Raw genomic sequence first — 15,407 nt, 5'->3', positions numbered from 1 at the left:
TCCTCACCTCAGTACCTCACAATGTAACCTTATTTGGAGATCAGGTCTGGAAAGAGGTTTAGATTAAGCTAAAATGCGGCCATTAGGGTAGGGCCTTAAGCTAATATAACTGGTGTCCTTATAAAAAGAGGGAGAAACACCAGGGGTGAGCGTGAACCATGTGAAGAGGTGGCAAGAAGACCACCATATGCAAGACAAGGAGCTAAGCCTCAGCCAGTACCTTGATCTTCCAGGCTCCAGTCTGTAAGAGAGTAACTTTCTGTTGTTCATCCAGTCTGAGGTACTTTCTTATGGCAGCCTGAACAGATTAAGACAGGAACCATGATTACCGTCCCTGTTGTATAGCTGACCAACCTGAGATTGAGAAAATGGACACCTTCCCAGGGTCAGCAGAGTGCAGGATCCAAACCCAGGTCTGTGTGGTTCCAAAGTTCCTGTTTTTGGCTCTAATATCAGGCTGCATCAAAGAGACATTCGATCATCTTGCTGAACGCAGCTTCTGTTTTTTGGGGGACATAGGGCATGTATTCACATGGCTGTGATAAGAGCAGAAAACGGTAAATAGGAAGGAGAGGTACAAGCTAGCAGACGTGAGAGTTGAGAAGAGGGCTCGTTCATTGGAAGTAAGTTCCCTGGAAACTGAGGTCTCACAGCCTTTATCTCTTAGGGCGGGATGCTGCTCCGCCATGATAACGGCTCCCGTGACTTGGGGCTACATTGGCTGGCCACATTTCATATTGTTTTCAGCTGCCTGGGGATTAACTTCCCAAGTCTCTTGCAACTCCACTGACCCAGTGAGTGACAGCAGATTTAACCCCAGTGGCATTTCTTTAAAGTTGTCAAATACCTCGCAGAATTGAGTGGGAAATAATTGGAGGTCTCTGTCCTGCTCCTAGCACAATGGCTTATTCAGCTACAGGTTTTCAACCACTCCCCAGTATTCAACGGACACTTTGGACCTGGGTCCAGGAGAGGCGGGCCAAAATGATCATGGTGATCTGTTCATCTCACAGCACAAACTCAAACTCTTAAATAACAGTTGTGAACCATTGTGTTGCTCGTCCCTTTCAAAGTTCTCTAATCCAGTGAAATGTACAGGGCTTTTAATTACTGTTTTCACTTTGTCTTCTGCTTCTTCTAAGGAATTTCTGGCAATGTTAACCACTTAACCTCCAAATAACCAGAAATCCTTCACTCTCTCCCTCTCCCATGTGTACATGAAAGAGAAAGCTGGAAGGGGACACAAAAAAGGAGAAATTGAGAAATTAATAGCCTACCGACCATGTAACAGACTGTGCTCCATCCTATCCTCTCTAGATGAGACAACTGAGACCCAGAGAGGCAAAGTAATATGTCTAAGGCCCCACAGCTTGTGGATGGCAGAGCCAGTGCGAGGACCAGGATCTTCCCACTCCAGGTGCAGCACTCCCTCAACCCTCATCTATTTTGGAGCCTGAATTCTTTGCCAGGTGCTGAAATGTTTACACCACAGATGACAAAGCCCCAGTATATGTACCATCAGTCAGCTAGCAAAAGTTAATCACAGCCAGGTTTCACTGAGCACTTGCTACGTGCTATATTCAAGGCTAAAGGTTGTCCATGGGTATTTCCATTTATCCTCACAACAACATAGAGAAGTGGGTTCTATTATCGTCTATTTTACTGATGAAGAACCTGAGACCCAGAGAGGTTAAATATCTTGCCCACGGTCTCACAGCATGTAACTGCAGCCCCTTAACCCTTTCACTTTACTGCCATCTCGCACGCTCAGCTCTGGGTCAGGAGTGGCAGGGAACCTAGAAAGAGCAGAAGCACAGTCCTGACACTTGAGAACCTTATGATCTACATCAGTATGGGAGCAAGCTAATATTTATTGATGGCCAAGGCATGACAGAGACCTTCTGGAGCATTTTACAGACCACAGTGATATTACCTAAACCTCAGGGCACTTCCAAGCTCTCAGATTCTATGAGCAATCTATGTGCTTGAGAACAGAGGAAGAGGTAGATACACCACAAATATACACATGAATAAACGAATCAGACAGTGCTTGACCTGAGGGGGTCGGGTACAGCCAAGGCCTGATAGAAGCACTTAAATATATGACAGCCCCATCATCAATCTTTTTTAGAGTAACTTCAGCTCTCCACAATAGTTAGCATGCAGTGCGGCCCGATAGGAAACTGAAGTACTTTGCAGCGACAGACATGCATGCAAATCCCAGTTCCACTGTATCTTGGTTACACAACTATGGATAAGTTAGATGACACTTCTGAGCCTTAGAAGTAGATTTCATAATGATTCTCTTTACAGGACTGGGGTGAAGGTTAAGTCTGAGCATTGAGGCAAAGTGCCCAGTGTAGTGCTGCTTAGAAATGTGGGATATATGGGCAAGCTATTTAAACTCTGAGCTTTAGTTTCCTCATCTATAAAATGGGAGTATTGAGGCAGGGAGCTGAGTATAGCACGAAAAAGCACAGAGTCTGCAGTCAAACTACCCAAATTTGATTCCTGGTTCTGTCACTAAGCAATTGGATGATATTAGGCAAGTTCCTTAACCTCTTTGAGCCTCAGTTTCCCATCTATAGAATAGTAATAATCATAGTACCTACCCCATAGAGTTGTTAGGAGTATCAAACGAGTTACAGATCTTCTTTGACTTATGATGGGGTTACATCCCAATAAACCCATCATAAGTTGAAAAGATCATAAATTAAAAATGCATTTAATACACCTAATCTACTGAACATCATAGCTCAGCCGAGCCTCCCTTAAACATGCTTACAACACTTTCATTAGCCTACAGTTGGGCAAAATCATCTAACACAAAGCCTATTTTATAATGAAGTGTTGACTATCTAATGTAATTTATTGAAGACTATACTGACAGCGACAGACAGAATGGCTGTCTGGGCACAGAATGGATGTAAGTGTATGAGTTATTTACCCTCCGGGTTGTACGGTTGACTGGGAACTGCAGCTCACTGCCACTGCCCAGCATCACGGGAGAGTATCATACCTCCTATCGCTAGTACAGGAAAAAATCAAAATTCAAAACCTGAAGTGCGGTTTCTAGGGCATGTGTATGGCTTTCACACCATCACAAAATCGTAAGTCGAACCATCATAAGTCAGGGACCATCTATAAACATAAAGTGCTCATAGCACCTGGCAATATGTTTGCCATTATCATCTTGATGTTATCCTACGGATCCAAAGCACTCAATTAAAGCACGTGGAACTGCATAGAGTAGATGCTCAATAAACTTGCAGACAGGTGTTGTTCTCAAGTTCAGCATGTCTTCCTCTGTCTTCTGATAACAGAATTATTCTTTCCTTCGAGAAACCCATTCCCAGACCCTACACACCCTCATCCCCAAACAACTGTGATGAACACATGACCCAAACTTGATCAATCACAGGACACCATCTCACTGGCAACAGTGATTCATCAGACATGGATGTATGACCAAGCTAAGCAGTTGACCCTACCCTCAGTTCTTTTCTGCAGGCCTGTTGATGAGGAAACCTTTTTCTCCCGGGTTGCCATATTAGCACCCTCTGAGTCTTCTGCTTCTGTCTGTCATCATATGCACTATTCCAAGGGATGGAGGGAGCAAGATGAAGTCCCAGTGACATCACCAAGCCCCTGGATCCAGCTGTTCCTAAAGCCATCCATAACTATCACTGGATTTCTCAGGCATAAAACTAATATATTTCCTCTTTGGGTTAAACCAATTTTAGTCGCATTTCTGCCACTTACCACTTGGTAGTAGTATTATAATAACATAGGTTCTGAAGAAATAGTATTTCCCTTTCCTATCACTACTAGAAACATGTCTTACTACGCATTCATAGCCTTTCCAAAAGGTATTTTTCTGGATAAACATTGAGCATTAAGCAGTTTTTGTCTATTATCTAGTAAGAAAAGGTGTGTCCAGAATTGCTCCTTATTCTGCACGGCATACTACAGGGTAGACGGCCACACAGGATTCAATTTAGCATTCCCTAGAAAATGGCTCACTGCGTCTATTGAGATTCAGTGCTCTTTTAAAACAGAGCCAGTGGCATAAGTATACACACTCATGATTGCACATTTATTGATTTCTAATTTGTACCCTGCTTCCTTCCAAAGAGGCCCTGCAGAGGCTGACAAAATAAGACAAAGATGCAATAGGGCCATTAAGAAAAATCAAAGATCAAGCCTAGAGAGAAAAAGGGATTGCTGATTATAACCCAAACCTGGCTTAATATAGTTGCTTCAATGAAAAAAAATTATATTTAGCTCTCAGCTTTTTGGCAGCCATTCCAAATGTGTCATGATGGGGCACACGAGAACTGGACATCCTTCACGTCTGCAGCTCGACACCCAGCACAGAGGCCAGGCTAGACCAAGCACTTGGAAAAGCTTATTGAATAAATGAATGAATGAGTGAGTGAATGAATGAATGGTAGATAAAAGAACCAAAGCTCCTTGGGAGTCCCATCTATATCCTTTGGCCCATATCATTCATGGATTCATGCACCCATTCACGAGTGCCCATTTGTGCCACACTCTGTGCCTGGCCAGGGACCTGGAGCGGGATGAACAGCATGATGAGTCAAACATCGTCCCTGTCTTCCCAGCTGAGCTCTCTGGCTTGAAGCAAAAGCTCCGTGTAATTTATCTCAGTGCTCACAGCAACTCCTGGTTTCTTCATGCCTCTCAGAGAAAGGACATCAGAAATGGAGGTTGTGAAGATGGGAATTGCAGGAGTAACAATAGTTATTTCAATGATTACACTCACACAGTAGTTTAAACCCTAGAAAACACACACTCACTATTATCTCATCGGATACTCAGAGCTCCTCAGTGGAGTAGGTAGAGGGGAGAAGCGGGTGTCTCCTTTTTACTGATGACGATGTTTAGGTGCAGAAGGAAAGTGACTATCCCAACCTCTCTCAGTTAGAAAGTGGCAGTCAGGACACTACCCTGGGGTTTCCCGTATTCCCATGCTGCCTGCCTAGGCCTGGCGCCCAGCATCTCAGAGACCAGTTATCACTGCCTGAAATTCCCCCTCCCCCCAGATCAAGACCAGCCCCACACAAGTGGGCATCATGCAACAGCTGTGCGAAGCAGCTGCAAGGCCACCTTTCATGAGTGAGAACCAGCCCACCTGACATCCTGGAGCAACTCAAACATTCACTCCCACCCGCTTCAAAGCTGCCCGGAAGCTCCAGCCCGACACGCACCTTCTGTTTGCCTGATTCCAGAGGAAGAGCACACAGTCCGCGTTATTAGTTAGAAGCAGGTTGAAAAGGCACAACGTGGTGCTGGGTGGAGAGACAGCTCTTAGGTGAGCATTTAGGGAAAGAACTATAGAGGAAAGAGGAAGTTAAAAAAACCAGCTAGTTTCCCTGTATGCCCATTGGTGTTGCTTATCCAGCTCTGCTAGACACGCAGGCTGCTGAACTTGCACTTTATCCACCCTTACGCCCAACAGGGCAGATTCAGAGTGGAAGGGTGGAAAGCAGCGAACATTCTTTCCCACAGTTAGCAAAGTCAGCCAGGTGGACTGAGCAGGAGAAATGGAGTACACAGCAAGAGGAGACCTTGACAAAGTACAGGTGTGTCCTAGAGAAGGCAAGCAAGGCTGCTGTACCACTGAAACACCAGCCAATCTTTGCCTGTTCTTGTTCTAACACAGCACCCTTTAAAATACATTTATGTATATAGTTTCTGTGCGTGTACTGATAGACAGAGATATAGATTCCTAATTCAGAACTCGTTCTTAAGTGCACACGCTGACATGTGTTTTGTATTTCCCAATTTATCCTGGAGCCTACATGCATTGTTTGACTACATAAGTGGGTATTAAACACAGCCATTGGAAAGGAGAATGGTGGCCACAACTTTGGAGCCTCCCCAGTAGTGTCAGAGTTTTCCCAGCCAGGCTATAAATCTCGCTGCCAGACTGCTAAGCAGCCAGACACTGCACCACTCCATTCAGAAAGTCAAGCCTTGGGCAACCCAGTTCACTCCATCAGGTACACTAGTCACTGCCAGGGGGACTTTTAGGTTCGAATCATGGAGCTGCTCACTGTCAATAATTAGCACCTGCCTTATGCCCACAATACGTGAATCACAATCTCCGTGCTGACGTGCATCTCCAGCTCCCAGCTTCCAAACTCTAACGGTGAATAAATGCACAGAGGCTTCTCCAACTCTTCCCACCTCATAATATCCGGGACCATTCCAGAAGATAAAGCAAAACTCAAGGTGTTTTCTTCCTTTTCCCACAAAATCATAGACCTCCACATCCAGGGTTCCAGGCTGGCAGGGGTAGGGAGCAGGCAAAGGACGGGAATTGTTCTAGCCAGCCAGGTGGTGAGGTCGAAACGTTCAGTCCAGTCCACTGCCGTCTGAGACCACTGGTAGTCTCCTGTGGACAAACTCACCTCAAATCCCACCCTCAGGGCACTCCCCTGAGGTAAGGTCAGACCCAAGTTAAATGGAAGAGCTTCTTCCCTCATTGCAAAGGAGTGACCCACTACCACGAGTCACTAGCCCTCACTGGCCACTTAAGCCGCTGATCTCTGAAGGAGGGGAGCAAGAAAATCAAGCCTGGCATGGGCTGTGGGGCACAGCACGTTGAAGCCCTGCTCCAAGTCTCCATGAGCATGGCCTTACTGCCAAGCTCCGCACAGCACGGGGCTCCACACACTAAGGCCACCATGTTCTCCACACACTAAGGTCACCATGTTCTCCACACATCAAGGCCACCATGTTCTCCACACCACCAAGGCCACCACATTCTCCATACACTAAGGCCACCACGTTCTCCACACACTAAGGCCACCACGTTCTCCACACACTAAGGCCACCACGTTCTCCACACCACCAACGCCACCATATTCTCCACACCACCAAGGCTACCATGTTCTCCACATCACAAAGGCCAGGCAAGACACCAGGCAGAGAATACAATTCAACTCTACTCACAGTCTGGTGAGCTTCGGTGTGCTCTGGAAAAGCAGTTCTGGAAGGACTTGGAGCTTATTCTTGTTCAGGCGCCTAAAGATGAAAAAAAGAATAAAAGGACGTCAAGGGGGCAGTAAATTACATCAAGTGTATCCACAGACATGGCTTCAATCTATCAATCAAGAGATATTAAGAGACTTTCTAGATCTTTCAATGTGGGATGCCCCGCATGTGTAAGGCATGTTCTGACTTGTGGAGTTTGTAGCCAAGTTGGGGATATAAGGTAAAGCTCAGTCATAAGAAAGAACATGGCATACTAACTGCCACTCTCCCATCACAAGCCTGGGCCAGATAGCACTAATTGATCACAACATTCTTTCCTGAGGACCCCAGACAAGGCTTGTCAACTTTTCTTATCACGTGCACCAGGTAGCTACTGCCAAATGATGGAACTGGCATATGAAATGTATCCCTAAAAAGAAATAAAATACTAGAAAGAACATTCCAGATCCTACCCGGTGTGTGTGGAGGCTGAGGGACAGACAGTAGTTGCTATAGGAACAGAGAAGAGGGCGAGGCAGATCATCATGGGCTGAGGGAGCACATGGAACCCTGCCAGCCTGGCTCTTCGAACCAGAGCAGGGCTGCGTGATGACTTTCGTGGGCCCTCAGCACTTTTCTCTTTGTGGACACTTTCCTCTACAAAAATTTAAAAAATTTAAATTAATATTTTACAACTGTGTCAGTAAAAAAACAATATATTAACACTATATATAACATTTACTGTGACTTGAAAGCTCATTTTTTTCCCTTCTAATTTTAAAAGAAATAAAAACATTTTCATAGGCCGCTAAAAGTATTGTTGTCCCTGGGCACCGTCTCCGCTGAGCCTAATGGAGAACTCAGCCCTGAGTCAGGGACCACAGTGTAGGGGTGCAGTGTGGCTGGAGTAAAGCAGCCCAGTAGGGATGCCCAATGGGATGGTGGCAACAGAGCCAGACTCTCTCCTGAGAATGGTCAATGCTAATGCCCACAGGAAAGAGGGCCATCTGAATTTCCAAGGGACACTGAGCCGCTGTTGTGGTCTCCATGAAGCCTGCTCTCTTGGGAGGGTGAGGCCAAGAGGGAGACCCTGTTCCTTGCTTGTCCTCATGCCATTCTGTCCTAGCATCTTTTTGCAGCCTAGTCAGTGAATGCCCAAACCAGTATCCCCAAATCTTTTGTCTCCAGAATCCTCAGAATCTCAGGCCCCAGAATCTGCCGCAGTAAAAGATCAGTCTACAGCCTGGCTGAAGTTTTCCACTTAGAGTGAACAGCCTATGTTTGGCTATGTGGGACAACTGTATGATCCCATCTTAGAGCTAAGCAAACTGAGGTAAAGAAAAGGGGAGCTTCTTCCCAGCTTCTGGCCCCAAAGCCCACACTCCCTCTGCACCAGGCAGACGTGACTCCCAGAGTGGGATTTTGCTACTTTCCCCCTTTCATCCCAGGTTGATGGACAAAAACTTCAGAGGGACAGGGGACTAGCAGGAGGTCAAAAGGGCAGAGCATGCGAGAGAGGAGCACGGAAGACTTCACAGAGCAAGTCTCCTGTCAGAAGTGTGCTGCTCAGCCCTGAAGGGGTCAGGCGGAGTGTGGGCAGGTGTGGCCCAGCGATGTCGTTGGGGAGACTCCTGACTGGAAGGAGGCCAGAGAGAAGGCTGGGAAGCTGGACAAGATAAGCTCAAAATCTTGGCCCCACCATGTGGCCTGACTCACATACCAGCGATCTTTTTGGGTTTTATTTATTTTTTAATTGTGGCAAAAAAAATCCCCATAAAATGTACCATCTTAAGCACTTTTAAGTGTACAGGAGTGGTAAGCATATTGTTGTGCAATAGATCTCTAGAACTTTTTTCATCTTGCAAAACTGAAACTCTGTACCCATTAAATGATAACTTCCCATTCCCCCTCCCCCAGTCCCTGGCAACACCCATTCTCCTCTGTTTCCATGAATTTGACCAGTGTTCTCCTGATCACTCTCGGTATCTGCCCTTTGTGTGTTCCCGTTACTAAAATGGAAAGAAAGGGGGGAGTCCAGGGAAGATGAGGGCTAGGGGGAATCCAGTTGCTTGAGCAGTTCCCATACAGTCAGTGGTAAGTCCCTCTATATCATAGAAGTCCCTCTATATCACATGGAAGCACTGGTCCCAAGCAGACGGGGTGGTTTGACTTTGGGGTTGGCCAGGGCTGAGTTCAGGTCCGGCTATACCATGCTCTCGCTGTTGGATCTTGGGGAAATTACCTAGCCTGCTGAGCCTCAGTTTTCCATCTACAAAATAACCCTACTCTTAATGACACACTTTATGCATAAGTGTCTAGCATTGCAGTAAGAGCATGACGATGACAAAAATAGTATTTGTTGAGTCCTAACTCCATGTCAGACACTGTGTACATACTAGATGGGCAGGATCTCAGACAGGGGAGCTCGGAGGCAGGTGTCACTATCTGAATCTCATCAATAAGGACACTGAAGCCTGGAGAGGTTGGGCACATTCTGCAAGGCCGCAGCATTAGGAAGAGATAGAGGCAGGATTTGAACCAGGCCGTCTGCCTTCAGAGCCCTGGTTCTGAACCGCTAATTACTGGAAGCCTTGCAATAAATGAAAGCTCCCTTCCCCTTTCCCTTTCTTCTTTTTTTCTCTGCTTCCTCTCATCCAGGGTTCCCACCTCCTCCACCCCAACCTAGACAACCATCACCCTGAATCCATTTCCCTCCCTGAAAAGGACTGTCTTGGAGGTCCCTAAGGCCAGAATTGGGTCTCTATGTGAGTCTGTCTGGAACCACCCTCTATTGTCACAGCTGCACAAAGCCTGGTGAGAGTTATACTCAGACAACCAATACTCCAGTCTAGGCCAAAATCCTAAACTCTGGCCCACCGCTGCCTGCAGTGGGTAGGGTGTTTAGCATGCTAAAAGCCTAAAACCAGAATTGAAGCTAAAAATAAAACCAGCTTGGCTCCGAGGCTCCAGGAAGAGAAGGAATCGTTTTCAGCTCTTTGCCGGTATTTGTGGCTGGATGAAAATAAAAACACAACCAAATTTAGCCAATTGTGCTCTGCCTGCTGTTTCATTAACCCTGAATGAGGATTCCATGGTGACTGGGCTGGGATCTTCTCCCAAAAGCTTCAGGGTCTTTCTACTTTGGCTTGGGCGGGCCACATGCTGGTTCTCCCTATTACAAGGAGCTTGATACTCCATTTCATTTGCAATTTATTCCAGGATTTATTCATGTTTACACAGTGAAGCAAGCCAGTCTGAAAGGTTTTCCTTGAAGAGCTGATGAAGGCTCCAAGCTGTATAAGGTGCACTTCTCATGTGGCTTGTACAAACCCAAGTCCTGAACAGGAACAGGAACAGTATGAAATGTGTCCGTATATGGAGGGACAGGTAAGCACTGGGCTGCAGACAGTGACTATGGCCATGGTGTCCTCCATCACTCATGCCATCTGTTGCTCCGTCACCCAGGGCCCAGAGTTAGAAATCTGCCGTAGTTCAAGCTGGAAACAAATCAGTGATGCCTGGATGGAGAAAAGGACTGAATGGAATCCATATGAGGATAGACCCAAGGTCAGCAAACAGGCCACAAGCCAGATCAATGATGTGGTAAACCCTAGCTGGGTGTCCCCTTTCCCTCTAAGATCAACACTCCTCAGCTTTCCTCCAGGAACAATGCAGAGCATCAAAGTAAAAAACCCACTGGCTGCTAGTTGCAAAGTCATACTGCTTTTCAGCCTGAACTGTGAAGCTCCAAGAAACAAAGCCTTGTCTTTGTGCTACTGCTGATGGCCTTCCTGGAGGTAGCAGGGTTTCAGATCTAATTAGAAGTTTTTGCCATTCATTTGTTGAATTCACTCATTTCACTCATTTACCTATCTATTCAACCATCCAACCATTAATTTATCCATGCATCCAACCACTATCTATCCATCCATTCATCCGTCCATCCATCCACCCATCTCTGCAGTCATTTTTCAATATGAAGGTACAAAGATGAATAGGTTGCAGTCTCTTCCTGCATCTGCATGAATAAAATGCAGATGAATAAGAATGTCAGATGTTAGTGGAGGAGACAGACATGAAAATAAAAAGTTGCACTGTGATCTTATAAGCAAAGGCATTGTGGCAGTACAGAGGAGGGGAGGTTAACCCAGACCTGGGTACAGGAAGGCTTCTCAAAGAAAGTAGTTTGGAGCTTACTTTTGAAGCATGATTGTGACTCTTCAGGAGACACGGACAAAGGTTCTAGAGTTTGAGAGCAGTATGTGCATGGTCATGGAGGGAAGGAGACCAAGGAGCATTTGGGGAGCAGGCCTGCATTGCCAGAATATGGAGGTGACTGGAGAAACACAAGCAATGAAGCTGCAGAGCTGGGCAGCAGTCATATCACAAGGGCCCTTATGGGTCATGATAAAGGATTTGGGCTTGGCTGTTTACAGAGAGTCATAGGGAGCCATAGAAAGGGTGTGAGCAAGGGAATAATAATCTGATTTGGATTTTAGAAAGTTCTCTTGAATGGCAGTAAACCTAGTTTGGAAGAGGGTAAAATTGGAATCAAAGAGACCACTAAGCTCTTGACTAAGACCAGGACTCTGGAATAATCAGTGTGGTTGTGTGAGGACCTGGTTAAGGATGAGAGTGTAGGACTGGAGTGTAGGACATAGATATACAATCAATAGGGCTTTGTGATTGAATACAGATGACGGTTGATGGAGTTATGGGACCAAAGGTCTTAAAGGTGACCCCCGGGGCTCGCACTTGGGTAACTGATCAGTGAAAATTACCAATCGCTTTTGAAGGGAGGACCACCATGCAGGAGGTGGTGTGTTTAGATTTCAGATTTCTATACCACTGGAGTCTCTCAAATATGTATGGACAACAACTAAGCAGTAGCTAGTAATAAGACTAAGACCACGAGTCAGGCACTGTCCTAAGCATTTCACATATACCATCTCATTTAATTCCCCACAGAAACACTTTGAGGCTAGTACTCTTAGTCACCCTATAATAAGGAAACAGACACCTAGGAAAGTTAAGGCACTTGCCCAAAGTCAAACTTGACCAAAATAATGGTGATGGGATTTGAACATAGACACCTGATGTCAAACCTGCACTCTTAACTATCATGGATAATGATGATGTTTAATTTAACACTTCTTTATAGACCGTCCTGATTTATTACCTAACGAGTGGGTCTCACCTTCCCATTATGTTCTGAAGGTCCTAGAGAGTAAGAAATACGTCTAATAGCTGGTTGGTGTCCCAACTTCCACCAACACAGCCCCAGGCATGCGCAGGGGCCTTCAAAAAGGGCCTGTTGAATTTCAGGAATAAATCATAAGTCAGGAATGGCCAATTTGGGGAGTCTGAAGAGTCAATAGCCTTTCTGGCTTAGGAGGAGGGAGCCATCCTGTATGGAGGTAAACAAGACTCCCAGAGAGCCCACTTGCTTGAGTCTGTCTGCATCCTCCAGAAACTTCTTGGAGACTAAGCTCCCAAACTCACCTGCCTCACTGACCAGCAAAGTTAGAAGGGGTGGGGCTGAGTGCTTCCCCTCACTGGGCGAGGAAAGGGTGAGAGGCCTCCAGGCAGGAAGGAAGTATGGTCTGTCAGCAGCAGGCCTCAGCACCAGGCACTGCCAGTCCCTTCCTTTTCTCAGGGAGGTGTGGAATGTAGAGCTGCCTATCTAAGGCCTAAGGGAGGGAAAAAGTCAAAGGGTGCTAACTCCCCAAAGTCACCAGGATTGTTTGCTTTAGTAATGAAATCAACTGGGTCCACTTCCCAGGCACTTTCCTAGGCAGCTGGATGCTTTCCAGGTCTACTGGTACTTTCAGAAACAGCAGCACATCTAAGAAACAGGGGCCAAATCAGCTTTGTTATTCAGAGCAGAAGCTCCCCACCTCCCCCAGTGGAGGGATGGAGAGGCCCAAGGCTTCCTGTGAGCTGGGGCTCCAGGCAGGGAGCCCCAGGGATGACGGCAGGCTCCAGGAGAAGGGCAGAGCCAAAATGCAGAGACCTCGAATCCCAGCTCAGAGGTGGCAGCATTATCCACAAAGATGTACAGATGTCACTACACACCAGGGGAACTCTGTGAGCAGAGTCAAAAGAGCAGAGAGCCTGCTTTGGGGCTGTTTCCACAGTTACTTGCCATAGCCAAGAATGGCCTCATATTTTCTTTGTTTCCTCACCTGTCAAACAAATCAAATTCAGGCTTTTTTCCTGCTATGCAAATTTTCATAATGCAAACTGGTTGTAACCTGATCAGTTCAGTAGGGAACCTGATTTGTGATGGTTGTTGGTTTATACCACTGTCATAATCAGAAACGGTCCCCATGTGTGGGAAGAAAGCCTTTATGCCTCAACACCCATGGCCACTTTAGTCGGGTAACTGGCTCTTCTTTGCCATTGGGATTTCCTTTTTTTAAAAATTTATTTTTATTTTTTGATAGCAGTTTCACTGAGCTATAATGGGGCTTCTTTTTAACAGCACTTCTGGACCAAGCCACGATTTATTTTGATGTTTGGAAGCAAGTTGACCTGAGTCTTGCCTTCCATGGAATTCAGCATTTTTGCTCAATGACATTTAGGTTGGCTTACGCCAGTTTTGAAAGTCTGTTATTTTTAGTTTGTAACTTCAAAATTTCCTAATAGCAATTAAAAACCTTTATTTTTGACATTTCTGTAGGAGAAATAACTTTGTTGTCACAGTCTAAAACTCTTGCCCCTAAGCAGTTTTTTTCTCATTGAAGTTGTTTAAGAAAACCCCTTTTAAAAATAACTTAAAGTTTATTTTAGGAATACAATTATTCTGTAACAGCAAACTTATACCTCATGAGGTACCTGAGACAGCTGAACGGTTCAACATCTGCAATGGGCTTTGCGACGTTTCTCGAAGGCTCCATAATGGCAGCCACTGTTATTATCATCATCATCATCCCCAGATGCCCCAGGAGGTCAGAAATATAGAAAATATATTTCTCCTTCATAGATGACATTGGTCACAAGACTATTAGCAGTAACAAATGAACTAAAAAAATCTCACTGGGTTAACACAGTAGACACAGATTCCACACACCTAAAGAGCTTGCTCTCCCATAAGATGCTGTAGAGAACGTATGGCCTCCAAGACCACTGTGCCGGGAGAAGAGATGGAGGGAGGAGCCATGGCAGCTCTTAACCTAGTCGTGACTCATATCTCTTCTGCTCTCAGTTTATTCACCAAAACCAGTCACATGGCGCAAACCTAACTGCAAAGGAAGCTGGGAAATCTACTGGGAGACTTGGATATCAGGTAAGAACGATCATAAAAACCATCTTGTCTTAGCATCAAAGCAACAGTAACGATCTCTTTGTTCTTGTTGTTTCTTCCATCTTTCCTTTTTTCTGTTAACATAGGGCACTTATAATGCGCTAAGTGCCACGTGAGGTGTTTTATATGCATTACCTCATTTCACCTTAAAACGACTCTTGAAGTAGACATTGTCATGATCATTATTTTCTATAAGAAAACCGAGGCACAGAGAGTTATGTAACTTGTCCAAAGTCACACCGCTGACGAATGAAGTTTGGACAGAGGTCTCTCTGACACCAAAACCTGTGCTTTGAATCCCTTCATCATTCTGATTCCTTAACTCTTTGGTGCTCGCTTGACCAGGAGGCCTCTCAACAGTCCTAGGAGGGACGCCGGTTGTAAGGAGTATTTGCTCATTTTATAGCTGAAGAAACGGAATCACAGCAGACTAGAAAGCTGGCCTTGTGCTCCCTCGGCCTCGCTGTCCAAGGCCTAGTTATTGATCCCGCCCCTCTGGTTTCAGAAGAAGGCTCTGACGGCCTCAGGAGATCCCTGCTTCCAAGGCAGGAGGGGAATCCTGAGCCGTCTCTGAAGAGCAATTGTCCTTGCTCCCCTCTCAGACTAAAGGGTCTGTGCATTCAGAACTTCTCCAAGGGAATTCTCAGCCCCTGCCGGCCCTTGCGGGTGACTTTGTCCTGAGATACAGGGACAGTTCTAGAGAGCTCTCGGGCTTGCCTAGGATCTCATCTTGCTGGGATCCAACCCAGGACTCCAGCATGAAAAGAAAACAAGCATAAAGACCCCCAAACAACTCCTTTTGAACTCTTCTGCACCTCACATTGGACCAATTTTCCTCCAATTACACGGTTGTTAGGGATAAAGCAGAGTACATCAGCGGCCTGAGCCTGCCTTGCCTCTGACCCCTGTCCCAGATGCTGCCATATGCCCAAATACCCCTGCCTCCAGAAGACCTTGATTGCAGGAGGAGAGACGGGGGAGGGGAAAAGAAGGTCCTGTCTGTGCCGTGGCAGCAGGATATACACTGGCTCCACAGAGAACGAGCCAAAGGGCACTGAGAGTCCTCTTGTTCCAGGGTGGCTAACCCATAAGGCCTAAG

The 15,407-nt window shown here is 46.0% G+C and overlaps 1 protein-coding gene across 1 annotated transcript in view; it reads right to left on the bottom strand.

Annotated features, from left to right (window-relative positions):
- SLIT3 (slit guidance ligand 3) overlaps window positions 1-15,407 on the bottom strand; it is a 587,735-nt gene that overhangs the window by 480,656 nt on the left and 91,672 nt on the right. The window contains exon 4 of the mRNA XM_070569056.1: window positions 6,982-7,053. Within this exon, the coding sequence (XP_070425157.1) occupies window positions 6,982-7,053 (72 nt within the window). The remainder of the gene's footprint in view (window positions 1-6,981; window positions 7,054-15,407) is intronic.

Source organism: Equus przewalskii, chromosome 13 (assembly GCF_037783145.1).
Source record: "Equus przewalskii isolate Varuska chromosome 13, EquPr2, whole genome shotgun sequence".
Classification (NCBI taxonomy): domain Eukaryota; kingdom Metazoa; phylum Chordata; class Mammalia; order Perissodactyla; family Equidae; genus Equus; species Equus przewalskii.
This window is presented reverse-complemented; position numbering and strand designations above follow the sequence as displayed.